This window comes from Panulirus ornatus, chromosome 4 (genome assembly GCF_036320965.1).
Source record: "Panulirus ornatus isolate Po-2019 chromosome 4, ASM3632096v1, whole genome shotgun sequence".
Classification (NCBI taxonomy): domain Eukaryota; kingdom Metazoa; phylum Arthropoda; class Malacostraca; order Decapoda; family Palinuridae; genus Panulirus; species Panulirus ornatus.
The window spans coordinates 38,512,320-38,526,315 of NC_092227.1; the positions used below are offsets into that span (position 1 = coordinate 38,512,320).

The window sequence follows — 13,996 nt, forward strand, 5'->3', positions numbered from 1 at the left end:
GAAGCGTGTGGGGTAAACCATGGAAAGTTTTGTGGGGTCTGGATGTGGAAAGGGAGCTGTGGTTTTCGGTACATCATACATGACAGCTAGAGACTGAGTGTGAAACAAATGGGGCCTTTGTTGTCTTTTCTGGCGCTACCTCGCGCACATGTGGGGGGAGGGGGTTGCCCATTTTCATGTGTGGCGGGGTGGCGACGGGAATGAATAAGGGCAGACAGTATGAATTATGTACTTGGGTATATATGTATATGTCTGTGTGTGTATATATATGCATACGTTGAGATGTATAGGTATGTATATGTGTTGTGTGTGGATGTGTATGTATATACATGTGTATGTAGGCAGGTTGGGCCATTCTTTCGTCTGTTTCCTTGTGTTACCTCGCAAACACGGGAGAAGCAACAAAGTATAATAAAAGAGGGGCAAGTATTCAGTCTGTTGTGGATGAGAGAGCTTGGGAAGTGAGTCAGTTGTTGTTCCCTGATGATACAGAGCTGGTGGCTGATTCATGTGAGAAAATGCAGAAGCTGGTGACTGAGTTTGGTAAAGTGTGTGAAAGAAGAAAGAAAGCTGAGAGTAAATGTGAATAAGAGCAAGGTTATTAGATACAGTAGGGTTGAGGGTCAAGTCAACTGGGAGGTAAGTTTGAATGGAGAAAAACTGGAGGAAGTAAAGTGTTTTAGATATCTGGGAGTGGATTTGGCAGTGGATGGAACCATGGAAGCGGAAGTGAGTCATAGGGTGGGGGAGGGGGGCAACAGTTCTGGGAGCGTTGAAGAATGGATGGAAGTTGAGAACATTATCTCAGGAAAGCAAAAATGGGTGTGTTTTGAAGGAACAGTGATTCCAACAATGTTATTATGGTTGGATGGCATGGGCTATGGATAGAGGAGGAGGGTGGATGTGCTGAAAATGAGATGTTTAAGGACAATATGTGGTGTGAGGTGGTTTGATCGAGTAAGTAATAATAGGGTAGGAGTAGGATGTGTGGTAATAAAAAGAGTGTGGTTGAGAGAGCAGAAGAGGGTGTTTTGAAATGTTTGGTCACATGGAGAGAATGAGTGAGGAAAGATTGTCCAAGAGGATATATGTGTCGGAGGTGGAGGGAACGAGGAGAAGAGGAGACCAAATTGGAGGTGGAAAGATGAAGTGAAAAAGATTTTGAGTGATCGGGGCCTGAACCTACAGGAGGGTGAAAGGCATGCAAGGTATAGAGTGAAAATTGGAACAATGTGTAATACCGGGTCGACCTGAGCTGTCAATGAATTGACCAAGGTATGTGAAGCGTCTGGGTAAACCATGGAAAGTTCTGTGGGGCCTGGATGTGGAAATGGAAGCTGTGTTTCAGGTGGGCATATTACCATGACAGCTAGAGGACTGAGTGTGACGAAAGTGGCCTTTGTTGTCTTTTCTGGCGCTACCTCGCGCACATGTGGGGGGAGGGGGTTGTGATTTCATGTATGGCTGGGTGGCGATGGCAATGTGTATATATGTATATGTCTGTGTGTGTATATATATGCATACGTTGAGATGTATAGGTACGTATATTTGCGTGTGTGAAAAGTGTTTGTATATACATGTGTATGTGGGTGGCTGGGCCATTCTTTCGTCTGTTTCCTTGCGCTACCTCACTAACGCGGGAGAGAGTGACAAAGTTTGATAAAAAATAATAAATAATAAACAATAAATAATAAAAATGGAGAGAGAGATGGGTGATTATTGGTGCATATGGACCTGGGCATGAGAAGAAAGATCATGAGAGGCAAGTGTTCTGGGAACAGCTGAGTGAGTGTGTTTGTAGGTTTGATGCACGAGACCGGGTTATAGTGATGGGTGATTTGAATCGAAAGGTGAGTAATGCAGCAGTTGAGGGAATAACTGGTGCACAATGGGTGTTCAGTGTTGTAAATGGAAATGGTGAAGAGCTTGTAGATTATGTGCTGAAAAAGGACTGGTGATTGGGAATACCTGGTTTAAAAAGAGCGATATACGTATGTAAGTAGGAGAGATGACCAGAGAGCGTTATTGGATTACGTGTTAATTGATAGGCATGAGAAAGAGGGACTTTTGGATGTTAATGGGCTGAGAGGTGCAACTGGAGGGATGTCTGATCATCATCTTGTGGAGGCATAGGTGAAGATTTGTAGAGGTTTTCAGAAAAGAAGAGAAAATGTTAGGGTGAAGAGAGTGGCGAGAGTAAGTGAGCTTTGGAAGGAGACTTGTGGGAGGAAGCACCAGGAGAGACTGAGTACATAATGGAAAAAGGTGAGAACAAAGGACATAGGGGGAGTGGGGGAGGATTAGGATGTATTTAGGGAAGTGGTGATGGCTTATGCAAAAGATGCTTCTGGATGAGAAACTTGGGAGGTGGGCAGACTAGAAAGGGTAATGAGTGGTGGGATGAAGAAGTAAGATTATGAGTGAAAGAGAAGAGAGAGGCATTTGGACTATTTTTGCAGGGAAATTATGCAAATGGGTGGGAGATGTAAAAAACAAAGAGGCAGGAGGTCAAGAGAAAGGTGCAAGAGGTGAAAAGAGGCAGGAGGTCAAGAGAAAGGTGCAAGAGGTGAAAAAGAGGGCAAATGAGAGTTGAAGTGAGAGTATCATTAAATCTTATGGAGAATAAAAAGATGCTTTGGAAGGAGGTAAATAAAGTGTGTAAGAGAAGGGAACAGATGGGAACATTAGTTAAGGTGGCTAATGGGGAGGTGATACCAAGTAGTGGTGATGTGAGGAGGAGATGGAGTGAGTATTTTGAAGGTTTGTTGAATGTGTTTGATGATAGACTGGCAGATATAGGGTGTTTTGGTCGAGGTGGTGTGCAAAGTGAGAGGGTTTGGGAGAATGCTTTGGTAAACAGAGAACAGGTCATAAAAGCTTTGTGGAAGATGAAAGCCAGCAAGACAGCACGTTTGAATGGTATTGCAGTGGAATTTATTAAAAAAGGGGGTGACTGTATTGTTGACTGGTTGGTAAGGTTATTCAATGTATGTATGACTTATGGTGAGGTGCCTGAGGACTGGCGGAATGCGTGCATAGTGCCATTGTACAAAGGGATGAGAGTGAATGCTTAAATTACAGAGGTATAAGTTTGCTGAGTATTCCTGGAAAATTATATGGGAGGGTATTGATTGAGAGGGTGAAGGCATGTACAGAGCATCAGATTGGGGAAGAGCAGAGTGGTTTCAGAAGTGGTAGAGGATGTGTGGATCAGGTGTTTGCTTTGAGGAATGTATGTGAGAAATACTTAGAAAAGCAAATGGATCTGTATGTAGCACTTATGGATCTGGAGAAGGCATATGATAAGAGTTGATAGAGATGCTCTGTGGAAGGTATCAAGAATATATGGTGTGGGAGGTAAGTTGTTATAAGCAGAGAAAAGGTTTTATCGAGGATGTACGTGTAGGAAGAGGGGAAAGTGATTGGTTTTCTGTGAATGTTGGTCTGCAGCAGGGGTGCGTGATGTCTCCATGGTTGTTTAATTTGTTTATGGATGGGGTTGTTAGGGAGATGAAAACAAGAGTTTTGGAAAGAGGGGCAAGAAGTATGCAGTCTGTTGTGGATGAGAAAGCTTGGGAAGTGGGTCAGTTATTGTTCCCTGATGATACAGCACTGGTGGCTGATTCAGGTGAGAAACTGCAGAAGCTGGTGACTGAGTTTGGTAAAGTGTGTGAAAGAAAGCTGAGAGTAAATGTGAATAAGAGCAAGGTTATTAGGTACAGTAGGGTTAAGGGACAAGCCAATTGGGAGGCGAGTTTGAATGGAGAAAAACTAGAGGAAGTGCAGAGTTTTAGATATCTTGGAGTGGGTTTGGCAGCGGATGGAACCATGGAAGCGGAAGTGAATCATAGGGTGGGGGAGGGGGCAAAAGTTCTGGGAGCGTTGAAAAATGTGTGGAAATCACGAACGTTTTCTTGGAAAGCAAAAATGGGTATGTTTGAGGGAATAGCTGTTCCAACAATGTTATAAGGTTGCAAGGCGTGGGCTATAGATAAAGTTGTGCGGAGGAGGGTGGATGTGCTGGAAATGAGATGTTTGAGAACAATATGTGGTGTGAGGAGGTTTGATCGAGTAAGTAATAAAAGGGTAAAAGAGATGTGTGGTAATAAAAAGTGTGGTTGAGAGGACAGAAGAGGGTGTTTTGAAATGGTTTGGTCACATGGAGAGCATGAGTGAGGAAAGATTGTCCAAGAGGATATATGTGTCAGAGGAGGAGGGAACGATGAAAAGAGGGAGACCAAATTGGAGGTGGAAAGATGGAGTGAACATGCAGGAGGGTGAAAGGCGTGCAAGGAATAGAGTGATTTGGAACGATGTGGTACACCAGGATCGATGTGCTGTCAATGGATTGAACCAGGGCATGCGAAGCGTGTGGGGTAAACCATGGAAAGTTTTGTGGGGTCTGGATGTGGAAAGGGAGCTGTGGTTTCGGTACATCATACATGACAGCTAGAGACTGAGTGTGAACAAATGGGGCCTTTGTTGTCTTTTCCTAGCACTACCTCGCGCACATGTGGGGGGAGGGGGTTGCCATTTCATGTGTGGCGGGGTGGCGACGGGAATGAATAAGGGCAGACAGTATGAATTATGTACTTGGGTATATATGTATATGTCTGTGTGTGTATATATATGCATACGTTGAGATGTATAGGTATGTATATGTGTTGTGTGTGGATGTGTATGTATATAAATGTGTATGTAGGCAGGTTGGGCCATTCTTTCGTCTGTTTCCTTGTGTTACCTCGCAAACACGGGAGACAGCAACAAAGTATAATAAAAGAGGGGCAAGTATTCAGTCTGTTGTGGATGAGAGAGCTTGGGAAGTGAGTCAGTTGTTGTTCGCTGATGATACAGCACTGGTGGCTGATTTGTGTGACAAACTGCAGAAGCTGGTGACTGAGTTTGGTAAAGTGTGTGAAAGAAGAAAGCTGAGAGTAAATGTGAATAAGAGCAAGGTTATTAGATACAGTAGGGTTGAGGGATAAGTCAATTGGGAGGTAAGTTTGAACGGAGAAAAACTGGGGGAAGTTAAGTGTTTTAGATATCTGGGAGTGGATTTGGCAGTGGATGGAACCATGGAAGCGGAAGTGAGTCATAGGGTGGGGGAGGGGGCAACAGTTCTGGGAGCGTTGAAGAATGGATGGAAGTTGAGAACATTATCTCAGAAAGCAAAAATGGGTGTGTTTGAAGGAACAGTGATTCCAACAATGTTATATGGTTGCGAGGCATGGGCTATGGATAGAGGAGGAGGGTGGATGTGCTGAAAATGAGATGTTTAAGGACAATATGTGGTGTGAGGTGGTTTGATCGAGTAAGTAATAATAGGGTAGGAGAGATGTGTGGTAATAAAAAGAGTGTGGTTGAGAGAGCAGAAGAGGGTGTTTTGAAATGGTTTGGTCACATGGAGAGAATGAGAGGAAAGATTGACAAATAGGATATATGTGTAAGAGGTGGAGGAAATGAGGAGAAGTGGGAGACCAATTGGAGGTGGAAAGATGAAGTGAAAAAGATTTTGAGTGATCGGGGCCTGAACCTACAGGAGGGTGAAAGGCATGCAAGGTATAGAGTGAATTGGAACAATGTGGTATACCGGGGTCGACGTGCTGTCAATGAATTGACCCAAGGTATGTGAAGCGTCTGGGGTAAACCATGGAAAGTTCTGTGGGGCCTGGATGTGGAAATGGAGCTGTGGTTTCGGTGCATTATTACATGACAGCTAGAGACTGAGTGTGAACGAAAGTGGCCTTTGTTGTCTTTTCTGGCGCTACCTCGCGCACATTTGGGGGGAGGGGGTTGTTATTTCATGTATGGCTGGGTGGCGATGGCAATGTGTATATATGTATATGTCCATGTGCGTATATATATGTATACGTTGAGATGTATAGGTACGTATATTTGCGTGTGTGAACGTGTATGTATATACATGTGTATGTCGGTGGGTTGGCCATTCTTTCGTCTGGTTCCTTGTGCTACCTCGCTAACGCAGGAGACAGCGACAAAGCAAAATAAATATATATATATATATATATATACATATATTGTTTTTTCTATACATATTCACCATTTCCCGCATTAGTGAGGTAGCATTAAGAACAGAGGACTGAGCCTTAGAGGGAAAATCCTCACCCGTTCCCATTCTCTGTTCCTTCTTTTGGAGAAGTATAAAACTGGAGGGGAGGACATACATACACATACATATTCATTATACAAAATCGCTGTTTCCAGCGTCAGCGAGGTAGCACCAGGAAACAGAGAAGTATGGCTCATCTACTCATATACACATACATATACATAAATGCCCATATATGCACATATACATACCATATACACACACACACACAGACTTATACATATATATGCTTGTGTGTGTGTGAGTGCCCTGGGGATAGGAAAGAAAAAACACTTCCCAAATTTCCCTGTATCATAGAAGGCAACTAAAAGGGGTGAAAGTGAGGAGGCTGAAAATCCTCCCCTCCTCCACAAGTTCTTACTTTTCCAAAAGAAGGAACAGAGGAGGGGGCCAAGTGAAGATTTTCCCTCTAAAGCTCAGTCTTCTATTTCTGACGCTACCTCACTATTGCAAACACTGGCGAATATGCATAAAAATATGTGTGTGTGTGTGTGTGTGTGTGTGTGTGTGTGTGTGAGAGAGAGAGAGAGAGAGAGAGAGAGAGAGAGAGAGGATGTGGCCTTTCTTCGTGTGTTCCTGGTGCTACCATACTAACACATGAAACAGCAATGAAGTGTGAAGGAAAAAAACAGTAATGCTATGTAACATGAAAGCCCTACACCTGAGCACTATGTGTACAGACAGGAGTGACATTTAGCTGTATAACAAGGGTTCACGATGTTGCACTATATATATCAAATACATTTTTAACAATGACAGGGAAAACAATGATGTTTCCACATATCTCAAGCAAAGACACTACACACTTAACAGTACAATACTGTGTCCCATCAACAAGATATGGTATAAATCAATGCCTGAACCAAAGCACCAATTTTCCACAAGAAAACTGACGGCAATGACAGATGTCAAAAAATATGGGAATTCTGGTCAAAAATCTTATACAACTTGCTGTAAGTGCTTTGATATGCAATTACAAAACCCTTCTTAGATACTACAAACATGATATCTCACAAAATAATGACTCCTCAAGAAGTCACTGCTTCAAAAAGCCCTCCAACACTGATTATCCTATCTACTTGACACTTTTTATGAATTAGTAGAACTGACCAAATGCTTCCAGAGGAGCTCTTTAACAACAACTGAAGCTGTACAGTTAGTGGAGCAACAGTCTTAAAAATCTTACTGCCTCAAATAAAAGTGTCCACAATGACTCCATTCTCACAATGACTCCATTCTAAGTTTTAATGCATGCCAATTACGATGTGAGGTTCCTAGAAAAGCATCTCAATAAGAACATTTGATTTTCCCAACTCTCATCACATTACATCTAAGACTTTGGTTGTGAAACTTCATTTAAGATATGAGTCAGATACATAAAAATCTTGGATCAATCATATGCAGTCATCTGCCTAAAACATCATGGAAGAGTCCACTCTGAACAAGTGCAATGATAAATAAATAATCATAAGAAAGACATGAAGAAGGTGGTAGTTGGTAGGTAGCCAACAAACAAGGAGGTATATTACCAGTACTAACCACCTGGGCATCTGAAGGGTTAGTGACACATGTGTAGTAAGCCAGCACTTCAATGGTTGTCAAAAAGCACTCTTCTGACCCAAGTAGCTGTTTTTTCTTTCTACTTCACCCACACGTGGACTATTGGCATTCTGTCCACAAACATACAGTCTCTCCTTGTCACACATAACACATGTCAACATTTAACTCACAGCTGGTTCTTTATAACTCTATATTTTCCTGCAGTTAGCATAGTGCACTAGCCCTTCCTTTTGGCAAAGAGGTACGAGCAACAGACATAAGTAGCAGGCAGGAACAAAGGCATCAACATTAGATAGTAGTAATGGGTAGAAACATATGGCAGGAGCACTTGGTAGTAGTAATCAGTAGAAACATTAGGCAGAAGCCTTTACAAACAATGCACTAAAATTGCACTCTCCCAGTGGCCAGTTAAGGGTGAGGCACAAAAGGCTAAGAAGCAGCACTAGAGTTCACTCTTTACAGAGACTCTGTTGCTATAGACACCCCCTTGAGGGGGTTTCAGGAGGGAACAGGCATCAGAGATGTACATAAATAGAATAGAGAGCCATGAAACAAAGATAATATCCAGGAATCATGGTTTTCAAGCTACAAAATAAAGAAAAATTTAGATTTGTTCCATAAGTGGTGGATATACGTGTAACCTTTTAAGCAACCAGGCACAATTTCAGTTATGGCTTTACCTTATGAACAATATCAACACCACATCACAAATCGAACAAGGAAAACCAGCATGATATACCGATAAGGATCAAATTTCACATTTCAAGTCGTAAACAAGTAAAGCTGGACACAGTATATATACACAGAAGAAAAAGCTTTTGACCAGGGACAAATATCTACCCCTTCATCAAGCCTGCCAACTACTTGCTCCAGGTGTCATTCTAGTGACAGTGATACTTGGTTAGTAAATAGATAAAAGTTTTCATGTCTTAAAGGAAAGACTGCTTAATGCTATGACAACAAAATGGAGTACACTTTCTTCCTGCATATATAAAGAAACTGGTTGAAACTCTTTTCAAGTGTCAAGCCAAGAAAATTTATTTTATAAATGAAGAAAGCATAAATAATATTTCATGTCAAGAAAAAGGTTAATGCTGTTTTACTCAAGACTGTAAAAGGCCAACAACTATCTATAGTGTTAAAAATGTTTATTTCATTTGATATCCAATCAAATAAACAATTCAAGGAGTGCACCTCATTAAGTTTCCCTTATTTTTGCTTTCCTCCACTTCTTACAAACCGAGAATAAATAAAAACAATATACAATACTTTTTCGCTTATATTAGTGGCATACATCTCCATACTAATACACTAAAGAAAAAATTAAAGGGAACACTGGTTAAAGGGAAGTTTGGCATTCCAAATCCTAGGTTTAGGAAGTATTATCATAATTCTCAAACTCAACTCTCATGCTTGTTTCTTTAAAAAAATCAGTACATTAATCCATCTCAATGATTATGATGTACTGTGGCTAGGGTTATTCTGACAGTCATCAAGTATCCTTGCAATGGGAGCATGATGATGATCATTTCTATTCTTTTCAAGGCTGTGATTGGCTGGCCTACAAAAATTCAGCTGTTATAAGGGTAGCTGGGCTTCCCAGTGCATCAAAGTAGACAAGATAACAGGAATAAATACTTTAGCTTTGCCATTAATTTTCTATTTTGAAAAATTAATCAGCCATTACTGAAAACTTCATCTACATGCATGGTCAATATGTGCCCTGAAAATATACAAAGAAAGTCAACAGCAACTTACCTGCATTCTTGCTAGCACTGTCCATGGCAGTCATTCTTGAAGACTGTTCAGCACAGGCACCTTCCTTCAGTGTATAGAAGAGCAGAGATGCCAGGGAATACTCCATGTAAGACTGAATAACATCAGAATCAAGAGAATCATAAATGGAGATTTTATCTGCAGCAGCAATGGCCGAAGCTGTATAAAATGGCAACTCCATTGTATTGTAGGATACCACAGTCCTGTAGGCAAAGATGAGTTTGGCAGTAATTAGACAGAGATATATATAAAGAAAATAAAAAATTTAAGAAGCAAGAAAAATTCTAAAAGTACAAAAAAAACACTCATTTTCTTCATCTATGACAAGGGTAGGGAAGAAAGAATTCCAAGTCCATATTTCCCTGCCTTTAATAGAAGGCAACTAAAGGGGGCAGAGTGAAAAGCTGGAAACCCTCCCCTTCTATCTATCTACATTTCCCTTAGACAGAAGTCACCATAACTGATAAACAACGGTGTCACTTCTCAGCCTTTAATGCCTCATCCTTAACAGGCAACTAGCAAAGGATAACTCTACCACACTGTTTCTAGAGGCCCGTACCTAATATTCCTTCCAACTAATTCTACCCTTCCCTTTTTGTATTTCAATTTCTAAAAGAGGGAACAGAAGGACCCAAGCAGGGAGTGCTCACTCTCCTCGAAGGCTTAGGCTAGGATGTCTAAATGTTTGTGAATGTAACCTAGATGAGAGAAATGGCCCTTAAGTATGAATGAATATAATATCCTTAGTTCAAACTAAAATGCTTAAGTAAGATAAAATATTGAAACAATTTCTTTAAGCTAGCATCCTGAATACTTACTTAAACTTATTATAGATGATCTTCCCAGAACCAAAATCATAGCCTGAGTTTAATATGAAGGTAGCAATTCTGGCAGCATCTTCAAAAGTCGCAGGCTTACGTCCGACTTCTCCAACCTGGCCAATTATGTTTTTGGCAAGCAACCTGTAAAGAAAAGCAGTTCATTCATAATCATATACAATTTGTAGATGTAATGACTAGGGTTCCAAAATGTTCTTGGTAAGCCTTTTTTTTTATAAAAGGCACATGAAAGAGAGACTTTTGGATGTTAATGTGCTGATAGGTGCAACTGGAGGGATGTCCGAACATTATCTTGTGGAGGCGAAGATGAAGATTTGTAGAGGTTTTCAGAAAAGAAGAGAGAATGTTGGGGTAAAGAGAATGGTGAGAGTGAGCGAGCTTGGGGAGGAGACTTGCGTGTAAAAGGACCAGGAGAGACTGAGTGCAGAATGGAAAAAAATGAGAAAGGACTTAAGGGGAGTGGGAGAGGAATGGGATGTATTTAGGGATGCAGTGATGGCTTGCGCAAACAATGCTTGTGGCTTGAGAAACTTGGGAGGTGGGCAGATTAGAAAGGGTAGTGAGTGGTGGGATTAAGAAGAAAGATTATTAGTGAAATAGAAGAGAGAGGCATTTGGATGATTTTTGCAGGGAAATAGTGCAAACGACTGGGAGATGTATAAAAGAAAGAGACAATAGGTCAAGAGAAAGGTGCAAGAAGTGAAAAAGAGGGCAAATGAGAGTTGGGGTGAGAGAGTATCATTAAATTTTAGGGAGAATAAAAAGATGTTTTGAAAGGAGGTAAAGAAAGTGCATAAGACATGAGAACAAATGGGAACATCAGTGAAGGGGCTAATGGGGAGGTAATTACAAGTAGTAGTGATGTGAGAAGGAGATGGAGTGAGTATTTTGAAAGTTTGTTGAATGGGTTAGATAATAGAATGGCAGATATAGGGTGTTTTGGTCAAGGTGGTGAGCGAAGTGAGAGGGTTAGGGAGAACAATTTGGTAAACAGACAAGAGGTAGTAAAAGCTTTGCGGAAGATGAAAGCCGGCAAGGCGGCAGGTTAGGATGGTATCACAGCGGAATTTATTAGAAAAGGGGGTTACAGTGTTGCTGACTAGTTGGTAAGGATATTTAATGTATGTATGGCTCATGGTGAAGTGCCTGTGGATTGACGGAATGCATGCACAGTGCCATTGTACAAAGGCAAATGGGATAAAGGTGAGTGTTCAAATTACAGAGGTATAAGTTTGTTGAGTATTCCTGGGAAATTATATGGGAGGGTATTGATTGAGAGGGTGAAGACATGTACAGAGCATCAGATTGGGGAAGAGCAGTGTGGTTTTAGAAGTGGTAGAGGATGTGTGGATCAGGTGTTTGCTTTGAAGAATGTATGTGAGAAATACTTAGAAAAGATAATGGATTTGTATGTAGCATTTATGGATCTGGAGAAGGCATATGATAAGAGTTGATAGAGAGGCTCAGTGGCAGGTATCAAGAATATATGACGTGGAAGGCAAGTTGCTAAAAGCAGTGAAAAATTTTCATCGAGAATGTAAGGCATGTGTTTAAGTAGGAAGAGAGAAAAGTGTTTGGTTCTCAGTGAATGTCAGTTTGCGGCAGGGGCGTGATGTCTCCATGGTTAAGTTGTTTATGGATGGGGTTGTTTGGGAGGTGAATACAAGAGTTTTGGAAAGAGGGGCAAGTATGCAGTCTGTTACAGTTGAGAGGGCTTGGGAAGTGTCAGTTGTTGTTCGCTGATAATACAGCGCTGGTGGCTGATTCGGGTGAGAAACTGCAGAAGCTGGTGACTGAGTTTGGTAAAGTGCGTGAAAGAAGAAAGCTGAGAGTAAATGTGAATAACGGCAAGGTTATTAGGTACAGTAGGGTTGAGGGACAAGTCAATTGGGAGGTAAGTTTGAATGGAAAAAAACTGGAGGAAGTAAAGTGTTTTACATATCTGGGAGTGGATCTAGCAGCAGATGGAACCATGGAAGCGGAAGTGAATCATAGGGTGGGGGAGGGGGCGATAATCCTGGGAGCCTTGAAGAATGTGTGGAAGTCGAGAACATTATCTCGAAAAGCAAAAATGGGTATGTTTGAAGGAATAGTGGTTCCAACAATGTTGTATGGTTGCGAGGCATGGGCTATGGATAGAGTTGTGCGCAGGAGGGTGGATGTGCTGGAAATGAGATGTTTGAGGACAATGTGTAGTGTGATGTGTTTTGATCGAGTAAGTAATGTAAGGGTATGAGAGAAGTGTGGAAATAAAAAGAGCGTGGTTGAGAGAGCAGAAGAAGGTGTTTTGAAATGGTTTGGGCACATGGAGAGAATGAGTGAGGAAAGATTGACCAAGAGGATGTGTCGGAGGTGGAGGGAACGAGGAGAAGTGGGAGACCAAATTGGAGGTGGAAAGATGGAGTGAAAAAGATTTTGAGTGATCGGGGCCTGAACACGCAGGAGGGTGAAAGGCGGGCAAGGAATATAGTGAATTGGATCGATATGGTATACCGGGGTTGACGTGCTGTCAGTGGATTGAATCAGGGCATGTGAAGCGTCTGGGATAAACCATGGAAAGTTGTGTGGGGCCTGGATGTGGAAAGGGAGCAGTGGTTTCGGGCATTATTGCATGACAGCTAGAGACTGAGTGTGAACAAATGGGGCCTTTGTTGTCTTTTCCCAGCGCTACCTCGCACACATGAGGGTGGAGGGGGATGGTATTCCATGTGTGGCGAGGTGGCGATGGGAATGAATAAAGGCAGACAGTGTGAATTGTGTGCATGGGTATATATGTATGTGTCTGTGTGTGTATATATATGTTTACATTGAGATGTATAGGTATGTATATTTGCGTGTCTGGACGTGTATGTATATACATGTGTATGGGGGTGGGTTGGGCCATTTATTTCGTCTGTTTCCTTGCGCTACCTCGCAAACGCGGGAGACAGCGACAAAGTATAAAAAAAAAAATATATATATATATATATATATATATATATATATTTTTTTTTTGCTTTGTCGCTGTCTCCCGCATTTGCAAGGTAGCGCAAGGAAACAGACGAAAGAAAAGGCCCAACCCACCCCCATACACATGTATATACATACGTCCACACACGCAAATATACATACCTACACAGCTTTCCATGGTTTACCCCAGACGCTTCACATGCCCTGATTCAATCCACTGACACCACGTCAACCCCGGTATACCACATCGCTCCAATTCACTCTATTCCTTGCCCTCCTTTCACCCTCCTGCATGTTCAGGCCCCGATCACAAAAAATCTTTTTCACTCCATCTTTCCATCTCCAATTTGGTCTCCCTCTTCTCCTCGTTCCCTCCACCTCCGACCCATATATCCTCTTGGTCAATCTTTCCTCACTCATTCTCTCCATGTGCCCAAACCATATATATATATGGGATATATATATATATATATATATATATATATATATATATATATATATATATATATATATCCCTCGAGATAGGGGTGAAAGAATACTTCCCACGCATTCCTCACGTGTCGTAGAAGGCGACTAAAGAGGACGGGAGCGGGGGGCCAGAAATCCTCCCCTCCTTGTATTTTCAACTTTCTAAAAAAAATGGGAAACAGAAGGAGTCACGTGGGGAGTGCTCATCCTCCTCGTAGACTCAGGTTGGGGTGTCTAAATGTGTGTGGATGTAACCAAGATGTGAAAAAAGGAG

The 13,996-nt window shown here is 41.7% G+C and overlaps 1 protein-coding gene across 2 annotated transcripts in view; it reads right to left on the bottom strand.

Annotated features, from left to right (window-relative positions):
• ATPsyngamma (ATP synthase, gamma subunit) overlaps positions 1-13,996 on the bottom strand; it is a 100,849-nt gene that overhangs the window by 15,359 nt on the left and 71,494 nt on the right. For both annotated transcript variants that reach the window (XM_071693980.1, XM_071693971.1), the window contains 2 exons: positions 10,285-10,428; positions 9,449-9,669 (listed from right to left, as the gene is read on the bottom strand). In XM_071693980.1, the coding sequence (XP_071550081.1) occupies positions 9,449-9,669; positions 10,285-10,428 (365 nt within the window). The remainder of the gene's footprint in view (positions 1-9,448; positions 9,670-10,284; positions 10,429-13,996) is intronic.